The following is a 17,613-nucleotide window of genomic DNA, read 5'->3' on the forward strand; positions in this document are numbered from 1 at the left end:
ATTTGAATTGAACACTCTATTACAGTAAATTGTAATACAACCACACAAAAAGGAAAACCCTGTCCTACAGACAATCTCCTATTTTCAGCTATCGAAATTGTTGCCCCTAAAATAGAGGCTATCTGCTAGAAAAGCTCCAGCAGACAAGGACAAATAAGGAAAGTGAAAAGGCCCATGTATGGCTCTTTACCTCTGAAGAGATCCCTGAGATGAAAAATGGCTCTCATGTAATTTGGATTCTGTAAAGCATAGCTCATCTGTGGTTCACTCAGCCAACTAATGGTGTTATATGACACCGTAGAAAAAAATGGGCAGGGGAAAGCATATTGTTCCTTGGTCACAATTTGTCCTGATAAAAAAGTCCTTGAGCACACATACGAGCGCGTGCACATGGTGTGCCTGTACGCACACACGCACACACACACACAGACACCAGAGAGAAACAGATGAGACTATCCACAGCTCTTTTGAAATATTCATAGCAATGATACACATAAAAAAAGACCTTCCAAGATTGGCTGAGTTAAATCTTTTTCTATCAAGCCATAAAAGCTTTGCGCACATGGTAATTGCCTTTCCAAACACCCATTTATTTCCTAAAAGCTCTCTATTCATTCACAGAGTTTTCAAATGGCCACACCACACCAGATAGTAGCACATTCCTGATACCAATGTTCTGTGGAGACTTGTTCTTTTGTTCTTTCTAGCTGTGCAGAAACACAAAACAACAGACACTTGATTTTCTGTCTGATTCATAGATCAGACAGGCTATTTGACTTGAAATGCATACACATAGAGTTAAATCAAATGGAACATGCAAGAAGGTAGTTGTTGCTGGTTTGAATGTATGTCTGGAGGAGATTTAAATGCGCACATCTGATCGCGTGAACCCAAACGCTGACGCCACCGGCACTTCTATCATGTTCAGGTCTACAACTGGAGGTCTGACACAGGTTGCCTTTAATCTCGGGATAACACTGGGGAAATAGACTCGTTTTAAAACCCACCCATGGATATTTAATTGACAGACAAAACGATCAGTCGAACGACGAAAATAAGGCCCCTCCTATGAGTCTCATGAGGATATGGATCGGAGAGACAACTCTTGCACACTATTCAAAGACTGTTGAAGTGCATTGAAAGTATACCATTGGAACTTTTGAAATAGCGCCGCTTGTAAAGTAGGATCAAATTCCCTGGGGTTTGAGCATAAATGTATCGAGCAATTAGGCATAATTTATGACAATTGTGTTTTATCTGATAATAGACAAATAGAAGGAAACGATGACATAGGTAGAAACTGATTATATCCTTTTGAGCTGCACTACTATTCTGATGTAGTTCTTCAAAGCAAAAAAAAACTTGAGTCCTGGCATGCATCCTGTTTGGACAGAAACTATTGGAATTAAAGCAGATTATCTAGCATTTCCACTTGCTTATTAAACCTACATGAGTGTTCATTGCCTTCAGCAACACAGAATAGCAACCTATACTGAATTTACGTACTAAACAGGAAAATAAATGCAAGTGTTAATCAGATTTGTCTTCATATCCTACATGCAATTATCAGTTGTAACTGTATAATAGCTCATAATAAGCATGTTTTTTTAGCCATAGAAAACCTACGTTCTCAGGAGCACCAGTGATTTGCTAGTCCTAATGAAATTCTGCAGCAGAACCCAATAGCAAGCCATTCTCCAACGGATCCCGTTACTAATGGGGTGAGGGATGTCATGGGGATTGTCTTTGAACCGAGCATCTGTCCAATGATCTCTAATGCAGGCTGACAGGGGTGTTTCAACGATTTTGTCCACAAATATGTAGAGGAAATCCTTACTTCCAGTCGACATCAATTTTCTCCTCGTAAAACCACATATTTGAGAAGTTGGTAACACATGATTACCACAAAACCCAAACATGATCTGGACAAAGTATCACCTGCTGAACCGCTCTGAAATCAGAAAAGGAATGGATGTGACGACGCAATGAAAATTATTTATTTTCCCCGCAAGGATTCCAGCAGTCATTACGACACCCATTTCTCTCTATATTCGGCAACTCTTTTACAAATATTGTTCAAAATTATGGTGAAAAAGTAATTCCATTCAGGTGACTTATGATTATGTCTGAGCAACAGGTTCACAACCACTGTTTTCACACACTGCTGCCTTACTTCATCGGGAAAACACACAAAACAAATGCTTTCTTGCTGCGATGTCTGACTTCAATCTGGCGACAGATTAGGTAAAGACATTATTTCACAGGCTCTACCTACAGTACATCAGGAATGTATTCTTAATGTGTTTGGGTTTGTGTTCTAGCAAGGCAGGGCTCATTAAAGAAGCAATTTCTTCTAACAGCTTTGACTATCCAACCCTCACCTTTCCCCACAGCTAGGGACATTAATGGATTCCAGGATTCTATCAACTGTGGTCACATATCACAAAGGGTATAAGATTACTTATTTGTATTTGCTTAACCCCGTGTCCCTGTGTGGTGGAAGTGGCCACAAAGATTAGTCCGAGAGCAAACAACCATTATAAACCCATTTATCCATTCCAGTGGTGGGGTGAAATAGCACTGGGAGACCATGCTAAATCGCCCCCTGCTCAGAGGTCTGCATGCATCACCAGGAGGGGAAAGTTCAGACCTCACTGATTTAGCTATAGGCAGAGAAGAAAACTAAAACAATCTAATGGAATGGAATAGATGGTTTTATACTTAAGGTTGGTTCCGTTGCTACATCGCATCACAAAGGGATAAAATACAATTTCAGGGCAAGGAAACTGATGTTGACAGTCAGATGAGCTATCAAAATGAATCTTCATATTCAATGAATTCTTCGGTTTCCTCAGCAGTGGGTGGTAAGAGTCTCTACACCTACATGATGCTGTCTAAATCACAGCTCTCGAATGAGACCTCATGGCACCTGGCCTGGGTCTACTGCTGAAGATACGTGATTCTCTCTCTCTCTCTCTCTCTCTCTCTCTCTTTGACACCCACACTACCCCTGATTGCACCTTCAGTTTTATTATTAGATACAGTATCACATTTCAGGTCAACTCCGGCATTTCTTCTATGCATAAAGCCAGGACTTACACAAGCTAAAGAGTGAGCAACGAAGAGAGGTAAGCTGCGCAGACTATCACTAAAGAGAATCCAGACAGGGATGCTACAAGTTTTATTAGTCTTTTCCAACTCACTTCTTTTGTCGTGAAATGCCAGTTGTCTGCCTGATACAAAGCCAATTACATCCATCATAATGATCCATTAGGACTGCAGATCCAAGACAGAGTATGAGATGTCGCTTCGAATGATGTATCTGCCGCTTTTGTATTTCAGTCAGAGAGTTCTGTCTCAAAGTATAAGTGATTCTATCCTATTTTTAGGAGACGGAAAAGCATGATCATCACAAATAATAAGCAGCACACCATGCAAGTGACTGGTGCACACCTAGAGTCCTATGTCCTATGAGAGAGAGAGACGGACATAGCAAACATAGCAGACATAAGAAAACACTGTTGCGTTTAGGTCCCTACTTCATTAGCTGCTGTGGTGTTGAGGCATAAGTGGCAAGTCATTATATCCATGTTTAAAACCTATGTAAGGACACACAATTAATGAACAATATGATCACTATTTCCATTTCCTTTAGTGCGGTGCCCTGGCAGAAGAGGAAATCTTTTGGCCCAGTTGTCTCATTCTCAGCCACGGGTAGTCCTCTAGTGGTGTGTTGCTGAGATTATTTATTTTCCCTTCCTCTTCTATATTTTATTAATGAGGAAATCTTCACAAAGGACAGGAAATGTTTTTCATGAATTGTGAGGTTGTGACTGTCTCCAGTTACCCCGGTGAAACAAATCACGCAATTAAAAAGAAATGAGCAAATAAAATCAATGCAGATCACTTACACTGTGGTGACCTACGGCCTCTAGAGAGAACGATCCTAGTCAGTATTGCAATGAAGCACAAATAATAGAAGAAAAAGCTGTGGCACCGCTGTGTAAGAACACCTTTGGACGGTCCCAGAGTATTAGCACATGGGTAGGGCCTAGTCTTGTGTGCATTGCGGTAGTCAAGCAGGAAGGAAAATCGCTTTCTATCACCTGTCAACACACACAAAAAAAAAATGATAATGACACGTGGGGTGTAAACTAGAGAGGGCCACATATATCACCACAGCATGTGACGGATGTTCAAACGCCATAGGCTGATCGAGACATCAATTCTCTAGGACAGCCAAATACATAACCTCTTAAAAAGTGTTTCAGATATATGACATTTTAAAACATTATTCAATAAAAAAAAAAAGGACGATTCCCTTATATGAAAACACTTCAAAGGCACCTCAAAGACATGCAAATATAAACAGCCATCCCACAAACTGAGATTCGATGCATATTTCAAGCCTAATGTATCATGTAAACCAAAACCCTGGAGGAGTTGGTGAATCCAGCATACTGTATGTTCAGTGATGAGTGTTCAGGTGTGAACTGACAGATGTTCAGTTAGCTTCCCCAACGCTTCAGATGATTCATCCCATCAAAAAAACATCTGACTTCTCATCTAATCTTACTTCACATGACATTCATCTACTGCTATTCTATTACTTGTAGATAATATGAACATACATTTTGTAAAATAAAACAAACCCGGGAGTGATCTGATTCCCATGCATGCCATAATTCTGTTGCAGGGATGAATGCAGAACGCAGGTTGAATAAAGGATGATGTCTGCCACCTGTTTCCATAATTCATAGACTGAGCCACTTGTGTTGTTTTTTTTTCATGCAAAATAGCAAGAGGTCAGAACAAATGGTTCCAATGGGAACAAATGGATTAGAGACTGGCTAGTCAGTGGAACCAATATAATCCATGATTTATTCCTTCTATTTTAATTACATGAATACTTGAGGAGGGAAAACAAAAGCCATTTTGCTTGAATTCAGCTGACAGATTTGCATATTTAAACATGGGTCCTTTATACTGTCTGATTCATGTTTGATGTGCAGGCAGGTATGCATAGATAAAACCTCTGAAAATGATCTTCAAGGCTGTAATGTTTAATCTGATACCATTTAACACTTGGTTTAGTCTGGAAATGTGTTATTAAAATTGACTTGGCTACTCTACTGATATTTTGATATTACAGATTTTGATATTATGCCATATATTGTTGGTATTATGATATTTAATGTGTATGACAACAGTGCCATGACCTTCTACGATCAATCAATCTCTATAGGTACAGCACCTTTCCACTCCTGTAATTCAGCCCTTTTCCTTTAGCCTGAAATAATCAAATGAAGTTCCGCTTATTTTAGCCATGAATTCTACTAGATTCACTGAACATTTCACATGTTGTTCTACGTGAAATACCTCAGTCATATTTCATTTGCTTGGCCCATTTGCTTCCCGCCTAAGGCGAGAAAAGGGAAAGAAAGAAAAGTACAAACCTGCTGGCCTTGCCACCTGAGAGAGAAATAAAATAAAACAAACCACATTTTATTTTCTGAAATAAATGACTGAAAGCAAGTTCCTGCAAGGGTATATACTTTGGGTTGGATTGGCAGTGAGGTCTGGCTATGTACAATAAAATATACAAAAACACACAGAACTCAACTGATTTGTAGTGGCACATACTAATAGTCCCATCGCTCGTAGTACACAGTGCCAAGCTTCAACTCTATTTTCATAAATAACATATTGAAACCCTTTCAGAGAGGAACAAGAACATTCAGACACACCAATATAATGGGAGCTTTATACAGCCTCTCGTATTTCCCCCCCTGTCTTCGACTATGCATAAACGGAAGCCGCGCATTGGCACACAGCTATTATAAGAAGAGATGGATGTTTTGGAGCATTCCATATTACGCTAGCTAGACTGAATGAATGGAAGCAGAAGCACAGCTGCACTGAATGAACATCTGTTTTGGCCTGCTTTTGGCAGTGGCACCAAAGTCCCTCCTCTGCCCCCCCCCCCCCCCCACACACATTCACACGGAGGATAAATGAAGGTTAGGCTGAGGGTAATGTGAATGGCTGCCTTTTTTGTCCAACTTTTGTCAGAAGTTCCAATGCACTGTGTCAGAGAGTGTTATTTTCTGCTGGTGGAGCTCTAGCAGTGAGGAGGTGCTGAGGGAAAAATCATTGCTATCGGGAGCTCAGCTTCCAGCTGTAAAGGATTTCTCACTCCTTGGTTGAATTAGCTTTTCACCTTTCCGGTATCTCGTCTTCTCTGGTCAGCGGAGCAGACATACGCTGTTGGGCGAGATAGATGCCACTGGAATCAAGATGAATATCTTTACTTAAGCTCTGTTGCCAGTTCCATGTCAGTCTCCCAGGCTTTTGTGTTTTATTTCACTCTAAAGCCCTGTAGACGCCAGCTTCTCCCTTTCTATTCACATGAACTGGAATAGCTAAAGGTTTTCATGTGAGTTAAAGTATATTACTACAATGTAGCCCTATACGTGGATGAAAAGACATGTTCAAGAGTATGATAATCCTATATTGGTATGCAAACTCGATGGATTTCACCATCGCGGCAAAAACCGCCAATGCCCTACGCTGCAAAGCAAAGCCTGTGTACGATCATCCGGCACATGTGAAAGAAGAAACCCGTGTTATTAGAGTTTGGAGTTCATTTTCACGGGGTCTATCCTCCTCTCAACTACTTAAGGAACAGTGAGAAGCACAGGGGACATTTGGCAGACACGCAATCACTATTGTAGGCTGTGAAAGCCCAATCGATATCCTCTGTGCGGTTGGACCTTGAGCTAATTGAAAATCTTTCAGCCTATAATGAATATGAAATGTCAGAGAGCCAAAATATATGAACTGACATTTAATCTCCACCCCTGGAACAATTCTCCAATTGAAAGTATGGAAATGTTGACATCTAGAAAAAACACAGTATTTCAGTTAGACCGCCCAATTATCAAATAGAAGGACATAAAACGTAAAACTGTTAGATAAATCGTAGAAATCTTGCACTACTGGACCTTTACTGTATAGTGACTGATGTAGCCTACAGTAGAGAGCTATTGAAGTGGCCAAGCTCTGTAACAGTGAATCGTACAGTGCATATACAGTAAACCCACACCATCAGCTCTACATTTAGTCCTGGGTAACAAGACTCTAATAGTCAACCTGATGCTACCATTGAATATTAATCTGACGGATGTCACACTGCTCCACCAACACCTCAATGCGCTGTACTCTACATTGGGCCTCCGATGTTCTGACATGGAACAACTATCGAGAGAGCTGTGGCCCCATTTCAGCTGCTTGTTTCTGACAGCAGCATGCTTGTCATGTGTCTCTAAAGAGCAGATCGCAGCTAGCCTGCTCGGCTTTAGTTCACTTCAGCAGTCTTGACATATCTAAATGAAAGCTCCAAACTGAATTAGGTAGTCTATTAAAAAAAAATAACTGCCATGTTGTATTCAAGTTTGTAATCTTCCCGAGTTAAACGAGCTCCTGTTGAACTGCTTTCCACAAAGCTCAGCGTTTACCACAGTGTGCTACTATCCCACTGCAAGTCCCCATTTAACACAGCATGAGCCCACCAGCCAATGAGTTATGGCGTTTTCATCCAGTAGAAATTGTCAAAGAAAAAATGAAGATTCAAACAGTAAAACGAAAATGTACCTTCTTATTATAGTGCCCAAGTTGTGTCCACGGGACTAAACACAGACAAATAAAACATGAATGACATCTTACCATAAAATGAAAAACACAGACAAACAATTCAACACAGCACACATTTTTTTTATACAAAGGCAAAGGGAGGGGTCTTACCGATGTACTGGTTCCACTCTGGGTCCAGATCGGCCTGGTTGGCGAGACAGCCCTTCATGACGTTCAGACAATAGTTGTTACAGGGCTTCACGGAGGGCATGGCTTGGCAGTATGGGCAGTACATCATCTTGGTCAGTGCTCGGATACACGCTGGGGTGCTGCTCACCTAGTGGGTGGATATAGTGTCAGAATAAAGATCAGCTACATAACAGATACGATATACTGTTTTACACAGATACAATATACTGTTTTACACATAGGATACAGCAAACTGTAATTTCCTGTCTTGGATGAATAATAAGATACTAGCTGGCTAAGAAAGCTAACAGGAAGTAAAACTATGTTCTACATAAACCAGTATGATTACTCCCAGGCAACATTTCTGTTCAGATTGAGGGCCCTTTACCAGGATCACAGCACAGTGAGTGACTGGGAGAACAGTAGGAGCATTCTACTGTGCTTTCTGTTTTCAATAGAGCACTACAACACAATTCTCATGAGGTCAAATGAAGTCCGAGAATGTCAGGCTTAAGACACTGTTTAAAATGCAAAAAGACACGCCGGCTGCTCCACTGTCCTTACATCTATGGCGCTCAACAGAAGCTCAGCATACATAAACAGGAACGACATGAACAACAGTTGTATCTGGTGAAATTGAAAATATGTGAAAAATACAGCACCAGATTTGTTTGGTCAATAATGCAAATATCAACATATTTTTTCTTTGAAGTCAAGGCTCCAGGGTAATGGCTAATGGCTTTATCTATTTAACAAACACCAACACAGACAGGCCCTTAATAATAATTTCTTAACCTTGTTACTGCATCTCAGGCCTATGTGAAAAAGCAATTCCCTAACCACCATTTCTGTCAGTGCATCAGTTTGCTTGTGTGTGTGTGTGTGTGTGTGTGTGTGTGTGTGTGTGTGTGTGTGTGTGTGTGTGTGTGTGTGTGTGTGTGTGTGTGTGTGTGTGTGTGTGTGTGTGTGTGTGTGTGTGTGTGTGTGTGTGTGTGTGTGTAAGTGGATGCCTACATGTTTTATGCATTTTATTGCAGTAGTGTCTGAGCTTCTTGTTACTCTGGCCAAAATACACTACATGAACAAAAGTATGTGGACATGTGCTCATTGAGCATCTCATTCCAAAATCATGGGCATTATTATGGAGTTGGTCCCCCCTTTGCTGCTATAACAGCCTCCATTCTTCTGGGAAGGCTTTCTGCTTGATGTTAGAACATAGCTGTGGGGGACTTGCTTCCATTCAGCCACAAGAGCATTAGCGGGGTCGGGCACTGATGTTGGGTGATTAGGCCTGGCTCGCAGTCGACGTTCCAATTCATCCCAAATGTGTTTGATGGGATTGAGGTCAGGGCTCTGTGCAGGCCAGTCAAGTTCTTCCACACTGATCTCGACAAACCATTTCTGTATGGACCTTGCTTTGTGCAAAGGGGCATTATCGTGCTGAAACAGGACAGGGCATTCCCCATACTGTTGCCACAAAGTTGGAAGCACAGAATCGTCTAGAATGTCATTGTATGCTGTAGTGTTAAGATTTCCCTTCACTGGATCTAAGGAGCCTAGGCCAAACCATTAAAAACAGCCCCAGACCATTATTCCACCTCCACCAAACTTTAGAGTTAGCACTACTCATTCGGGCAGGTAGTGTTCTCCTGGTGTCCACTAAACCAAGATTTGTCCATCAGACTGCCAGATGGTAGAGCGTGATTCATCACTCCAGAGAACGCATTTCCACTGCTCCAAAGTACAATGGCGGTGAGCTTTACACCACTCCAGCCGACGCTTGGCTTTGAACCTGGTGATCTTAGGCTTGTGTGCGGCTGCTCGGCCATGGAAACCCATTTCATGAAGCTCCCGACGAACAGTTCTTGTGCTGACGTTGCTTCCAGAGGCAGTTTGGAACTCGGTAGTAAGTGTTGCAAACAAGGACAGATCATTTTTACGCGCTACGTGCTTCAGCACTCAGCAATTCCGTTCTTTGGGCTTGTGTGGCCTACCACTTCGCGGCTGAGGCGTTGTTGCTCCACAATAACAGCACTTACAGTTGACCGGGGCAGCTCTAGCAGGGCAGATATTTGACGAACTGACTTGTTGGAAAGGTGGCATCCTATGACGGTGCCACATTGAAAGTCACTGAGCTCTTCAGTAAGCCCATTCTACTGCCAATGTTTGTCTCTGGAGATTGCATGGCGGTGTACTCTATTTTATACATAAAATAGAGTATGATATAGCCGAATTCACTCATTTGAAGAGGTGTCCACATACCTTTGTATATACTGTATGCTGTAGATACAATAACACATTCCTATTTCGTCAGGTTAATCTCAACATCTTTAAAATAATAAAGTAAACACCCAGTCTCTGTTCTGAACGAAGTATAATTTTACACAACGCCCAAAATATCTTGTGTATTTCCAGTGTGAGCAGATGTACTAGTCTAAACTTCCCAAAGTACCCAGACACTGCATGAATGAGGTGAGAGAAGAGGCACAGCTCAGCTGGAAGTCTGTGTTTTGAGTGGTTTCTGAGCTGTCTTCATGTTTGATGTGATTGGACCCCTGTCTCTCTCAACCCAACAGTGAGGATCTGCTGAGGGGAAGGCAAGGCGGAGGCATCAACAGCCTCCACAGAGTCAGGCTTGAAGACAAGGATCAAACAAACACACACACACACACGCTGACTGACTGATATTCCTCAAACATCTACTGCTAGCTTCCTCCATCATTGGCTTGACTTATCACAACAGTCTGATGCTGATCACTCAAACAATGTCATGTACCCACTGACATCCAAAGGAACTCACAGGTGTGGGGGCTGCGAGTTGAAGATATCAAGGGGGTAATCGTTTATTTAGATTCTCTGCTACCTGTGGTGGCTATACAGTATGGGCCTTCAATATTTGTGACATTTCAGATTGCTTTGTTCTGCAGTTGCATAGCAACTGTTGGTGAATACAATTCATTCATTTCATATGGATGCGATAAAAATAAGTATTTTTCAGATTCTAAGATCTTAAAAGGGTAATTTGAACCTGAAATCCACTTCATTTTAAAATACTCCACTGGAAGAATCCTTCATGTGCATGTCCGTACAGTAAGACATGGTATAGGGTTGCTTCCCCCCTTTTTCAATTTGCAGAACTGACACCTGACAAATGCTACCCTTCCCCACAAATGGCTTTGGTGCAAGACCAGCACTTAGTATGTTGCCATAATGTCTGCTCGACTCTCCCCTATCTCTCCCTGGACTGCTTGCTCCTTTGAGCGCATTACACCATTTGCAGAGCAGGTATTGTTCTAATGATACAGGCTCATCAAAGCGCGTCCTATTATTAGAATCAATCAATAGCCACATCACTGTTTTGCAATACTGAATAACAGAAATACACAGTGTACCCATAATGAGAATGCAGTCTTTGATACTTTGAGAACATTTTGAAGCCTTGATATATCCTTGGGTATATCTTTTCATATCAGAGGTTTAGAAAAATGGGTAAACACCAAGCCTACGCTGGTATTTATGCTGTAATAAGTGTAATTGAATGCCAAACTCTGATTGATCATGGGTAAACTAAACTGCCAGGCGATATATAAACGTGTCTCTAGTTACTCAGGTAGTGCCTCCAGTCAAAAGCTGAGTGTCTTAGTCAAAAACTGTGAACTGCTGGGATGTGATGTACTACACCAGCTCCTTTAACTCAATAAAGTCCCCCAGCAGCACTCGGCATAGATGTCACATCTCACTGTAGCCGGGTGCCAGGACACCTCCTCTGGGGTGTCTTATTCCATTATGCTTACACCCAATCTCTTCTGATGAGTTGAGGCCCCGTGGATCAAAGCGCCTTTGCCCCCGCCACATGACCTGTGTCTCAGGTCCCTGGGTAATGTCAGAGGTGAGGTGGGGACATGGCGGCTGCCAGGGAACCCAGGATGTGTGTCAATACCACAGATGCTAACAACTCATCCCCAGGGTTTGCTCATAGAGAGGGTTTCATCAGGCTGCCCTGGCTGGAAATGGGGAACTGATATGGCCTGGAGGTGCATGACGTGATCACACATGATTGTGGTTCACGGAGTTCATCATGCTTGCTGGTAATGAATGGCCCACAGTGGAAAGGTTGAGTTTGTTGGATGTTCATGGGTTATACATCTGATTCTCCGCAGGCAGCCAAATCACCTTGGGTTTCCTCGTGCCTTTGACCGTATAATACTGTAGCTGCGCTAAAATCCCCATGACGCATACCCTATTTATCATGAATTATGATGAACATAAACCCATTGACCAGCAACAGTTGCATAAGGACTCAATTTCCAAACAGGATATTAACTGTTTTCTAGCCTTGATGTCCAGGCTTCTCCTCGGACTACGCAGAACAGTTTACACAGTATTATCAACACCGATAATGGTAACAAACGCATGCAATTCCGATAAATTGCTTGTGACCACCAAAGCAGGGGAAGCAAATTGTATCTATAAGGCCAGTGTTCTAATGTTGATATTAACTGTGAACACGATCTAGAAAACAGTTGTTTTTGTTGTTGAGTGGAGCAAATACCAAGCATACATCTCTTGCTATGCCTTTAATCTTCCTTTGCACTGGATCGAAACTACACACACTCCTAAGGCAGTGATATACTGCAGCAAGAGCTAGCTGCATTAAGATTATATCACATCAAACAGAATACTTACAGCAAGATTAATGGGGACGGTATACAGACTTAACAAATATTGGACGATAGAGATACAAACATCCATAGCAAATAATATTTCCTCGTAGCTTGGAGACAGATACTCTTCCCATGCTTAAGAATTCCTTGTGAATAACGGGAGGCCCCATCAGTAGTCATTATAGAGCACTCGAGAGGGCAGCCCTGAGCCTCAACCCAAAAGCCCATAGGCCCATACAAAGAGGTGGTGCTGGTGGTAAGTCAGTGGTAAGTCAGTAATATTATACTGTAGGGGATCTTCTGGGAGAGAACAAAACCTCACCCAGAAAGTAAATTAGAACACCTTCAGCTTGTTCAAGAATGTGTTGGATTCTGTTAAAAGCCTACTTCTGTCCGCACCAGTAAAATTCATTCCAACACCAACTCCAACACCAACAAATTGCTCCGTTTTATGATCTCAGGTTTTGGAATTAAATATTTATATGTGAAAATGATGGATTCAACACAATCAGTCCATTGTTCAATTCTGGGAAAAGTTTTGATATAAATCTATGACAATAATTGTACATTATACAATTGGGTCAAAGGATTCAGGAGAAAATTCCCTTTTTCAATGGGAAGTGGTGTATTCCTTATCAGAATTAGCATTCTCACCGCTGCACATAAGCAGCAAATTAGGCAAAAGCTAAAAAAAAAAACTCAACTCATGAAAAAATACTACAAATTACTAAAGAATACTACAGTATTTACTATAGAATTCTAGTATTTTATAGTAAACTGTATATTGTAGAATACTGTCACACCCTGATATGTTTAACCTGTCCTTGTGATTGTCTCCACCCCCCTCCAGGTGTCACCCATCTTCCCTTTTACCCTCAGTGTATATACAATTGAAGTCGGAAGTTTACATACACCTTAGCCAAATACATTTAAACTACGTTTTTCACAATTCCTGACATTTAATCCTAGTAAAAAGTCCATGTCTTTGGTCAGTTAGGATGACCACTTTTTTTTAAGAATATGAAATGTCAAAATAATAATAGAGAAAATTAGTTATTCCAGCTTTTATTTCTTTCATCACATTCCCAGTGGGTCAGAAGTTTACATAAGTCAATTTGTATTTGGTAGCATTGCCTTTAAATTTTTTAACTTGGGTCAAACGTTTTGGGTAGCCTTCCACAAGCTTCCCACAATAAGTTGGGTGAATTCTGGCCCATTCCTCCTGACAGAGCTGGTGTAATTGAGTCAGGTTTGTAGGCCTCCTTGCTCGCACATGCTTTTTCAGTTCTGCCCACAAATTTTCTATAGGATTGACGTCAGGGCTTTGTGATGGCCACTCCAATACCTTGACTTTGTTGTCCACAACTTTGGAAGAATGCTTGGGGTCATTGTCCATTTGGAAGACCCATTTGCGACCAAGCTTTAAATTCTTGACTGATGTCTTGAGATGTTGCTTCAATATATCCAGATAATTTTCCTACCTCATGAAGCCATCTTTTGTGAAGTGCACCCGTCCCTCCTGCAGCAAAGCACCCCCACAACATGATGCTGCCACCCCCGTGCTTCACAATTGGGATGGTGTTCTTCGGCTTGCAAGCCTCCCCCTTTTTCCTCCAAACATAACGATGGTCATTTTGACCAAACAGTTCTATTTTTGTTTCATCAAACCAGAGGACATTTCTCCAAAAAGTACGATCTTTGTCCCCATGTGCAGTTGCAAACCGTAGTCTGGCTTTTTAATGGCGGTTTTGGAGCAGTGGCTTCTTCCTTGCTGACCGGCCTTTCAGGTTATGTCGATATAGGACTCGTTTTACTATGGATATTGATACTTTTGTACCTGTTTCCTCCAGCATCTTCACAAGGTCCTTTGCTGTTGTTCTGGGATTGATTTGCACTTTTCACACCAAAGTACGTTCATCTCGAGAAGACAGAACGTGTCTCCTTCCTGAGCGGCATGACGGCTGCGTGGTCCCATGGTGTTTATACTTGGGTACTATTGTTTCAACAGATGAACGTGGTACCTTCAGGCATTTTGCTCCCAAGGATGAACTAGACTTAATTAATTAATTATAAATTCATTATAAGTGAAATAATCTGTCTGTAAACAATTGTTGGAAAAATTACTTGTGTCATGCACAAAGTAGATGTCCTAAAAATGAGTTTTAATGACTCCAACCTAAGTGTGTGTTAACTTCCGACTTCAACTGTATACCTGTGTTCTCTGTTTGTCTGTTGTCCATTCACCTTGTCTCGTCAAGTCAACCGGCGTGTTTTTCCATGCTCCTACTTTTTCCAAGTCTCTGTTTTTCTAGTCCTCCCGGTTCTGACCTTTGCCTGCCCTGACACTGAGCCCACCTGCCTGACCATTCAGCCTGCCCTGACACTGAGCCTGCCTGCCACTTTGTACCTCCTGGACTCTGACCTGGTTTATGATCTTTTGCCTGTCCACGACCTGTCTCTTGCCTGCCCCTTGTTTTATAATAAATATCAGAGACTCAAACCATCTGCCTCCCTTGTCTGCATCTGCGTCTCGCCCTGTATTATTATAGAATACTGTTATCCACACTGTATTTTCCCTCAATCCTTTGTAGTACTTACTATATAATTGTGTAGTATACTGTAGAATAATATACTCCACTCTGTAGTATCCCTCAAACGTTTAGTGCTTACTATAGAATCTTGTAGTATACTGTAGAATACTACAAAATGATATTCAATGCTGTAATGTTTAATCTGATACCATTTAACACCTGGTTTAGTCTGGAAATATATTGGTAACATTTTCTTGGCTACTGTACTGACATTTGTATATGTTTTGTACACCAAGTGTATGTTTGATTTGCAGGCAGGTACGCATAGACAAAAGCCTCTGAAAATGATATTCAATGCTCCCAACCCGTGGTAACATTTTCTTGGCTACTGTACTGATATTTTGATATATATTAACACACACACACACACACACACACACACACACACACACACACACACACACACACACACACACACACACACACACACACACACACACGCACACACACACACACACACACACCCACACACAACTGGTCAAATGTTTTACTACTTCATGAAGCTGGTTGAGAGAACGCCAAGAGTGTGCAAAGCTGTCATCAAGGCAAAGGATGGCAATTTGAAGAATCTCAAATAAAACATTTTTTTTAGAATTTGTTTAAAAAAAATGGTTACTACATGATTTCATATGTGTTATTTCATAGTTTTGATGTCTTCACAATTATTCTACAAAGTAGAAGATAGTAAAAATAAACAAAAACCCTTGAATGAGTAGGTGTTCTAAAACTTTTGGGAGTAGTACACAGCGTTGTACGAGATCTTCAGTTTCATGAAAATGTATCGCATGGAATAGCCTTCATTTCTCAGAACAAGAATAGACTGACGAGTTTCAGAAGAAAGTTATTTGTTCCTGGCCATTTTGAGCCTGTACTCGAACCCACAAATGCTGATGCTCCAAATACTCAACTAGTCTAGAGAAGGCCAATTTTATTGCTTCTTTAAATCAGCAGAACAGTTTTCAGCTGTGCTTACATAATTGCAAAAGGGTTTTCTAATGATCAATTAGCCTTGTAAAATGATCAACTTGGATTAGCTAACACAACGTGCCAATGGAACACAGGAGTGATGGTTGCTGATAATGGGCATCTGAACGCCTATGTAGATATTCCATAAAAAAAATCTGCCGTTTCCAGCTACAATAGTCATTTACAACATTAACAATGTCTATACTGGACTTCTGATCATTTTGATGATATTTTAATGGACAAAAAATGTGCGGTAGTGTATATATATACATATTTAAATGTATTACAGATTTAGATTTTGTAATACTATATATTTTGATATCATGATATGTTATCTGTATGACAACAGTGCCATGACCTTCTACGATCAATCAATCTCTATAGGTACAGCACCTTTCCACTCCTGTAATTCAGCCCTTTTCCTTTAGCCTGAAATAATCAAATGAAGTTCTGCTTATTTTAATCATGAATTCTACTAGACTCACTGAACATTTCACATTTTGTTCTACGTGAAATACCTCAGTCATATTTCATTTGCTTTCCGCCTAAGGCGAGAAAAGAGAAATAAATAAAGTTGCTGGTCTTGCCACCTGAGAGAGAAATAAAATAAAACAAATATTCTTTTCAGAAATAATTTACAACTTGTAGAGTCCATGCCCCAACAAACTGAAGCTGTTATGAGGGCAAAAATGAGGAGATTCAACTCAAAATTAGGAAGGTGTTCCTAATGTTTGATACACTCAGTGTACAGCGCATTCGGAAAGTATTCAGACCCCTTGACTTTTTCCACATTTTGTTATGTTACAGCCTTATTCTAAAATGTATTAAATCGTTTTTCCCCCTCATCAATCTACACACAATGCCCCATAATGACAAAGCAAAAACAGGTTTTCAGACATTTTTGCAAATGCATTAACAAAAACTGAAATATTACATTTACATAAGAATTCAGGCCCTTTACTCAGAACTTTGTTGAAGCACCTTTGGCAGTGATTATAGCCACGAGTCTTCTTGGGAATGACGCTACAAGCTTGGCACACCTGTATTTGGGGAGTTTCTCCCACTCTTCTCTGCAGATCCTGTCAAGATCTGTCAGGTTGGACGGGGAGCGACACTGCCCAGCCATTTACAGGTCTCTCCAGAGATATTCAATCGGGTTCAAGTCCGGGCTCTGGCTGGGCCCCTCAAGGACATTCAGAGACTTGTCCTGAAGCCACTACTGCATTGTCTTGGCTGTGTGCTTAGAGTTTCTGTCCTGTTGGAAGGTGAACCATCGCCCCAGTCTGAGGTATTGAGTGCTATGGAGAAGGTTTTCATCAAGGGTCTCTCTGTACTTTGCTCCGTTCATCTTTCCACCAATCCTGACTAGTCTCCCAGTCTATGACGCAGAAAAAAACATCCCCACAGCATGCTCCTGCATTCAGGTCATAGAGTTCAATCCATGTTTCATCAGACCAGAGAATCTTGTTTCTCATGGTCTGAGAGTCTTTAGGTTACTTTTGGCAAACTGCAAGCGGGTTGTCATGTGGATTTTACTAAGGAGTGGCTTCCGTCTGTCCAGTACCATAAAG

The 17,613-nt window shown here is 41.2% G+C and overlaps 1 protein-coding gene across 2 annotated transcripts in view; it reads right to left on the bottom strand.

Annotated features, from left to right (window-relative positions):
• Positions 1-17,613, bottom strand: part of LOC110520166 (glypican-6) — a 113,722-nt gene that overhangs the window by 42,402 nt on the left and 53,707 nt on the right. For both annotated transcript variants that reach the window (XM_021597293.3, XM_021597292.3), the window contains exon 4: positions 7,804-7,969. In XM_021597293.3, coding sequence (XP_021452968.2) covers positions 7,804-7,969 — 166 coding nt within the window. The remainder of the gene's footprint in view (positions 1-7,803; positions 7,970-17,613) is intronic.

This window comes from Oncorhynchus mykiss, chromosome 3 (genome assembly GCF_057628025.1).
Source record: "Oncorhynchus mykiss isolate SJ-2025 chromosome 3, ASM5762802v1, whole genome shotgun sequence".
Taxonomy (NCBI): Eukaryota; Metazoa; Chordata; class Actinopteri; order Salmoniformes; family Salmonidae; genus Oncorhynchus; species Oncorhynchus mykiss.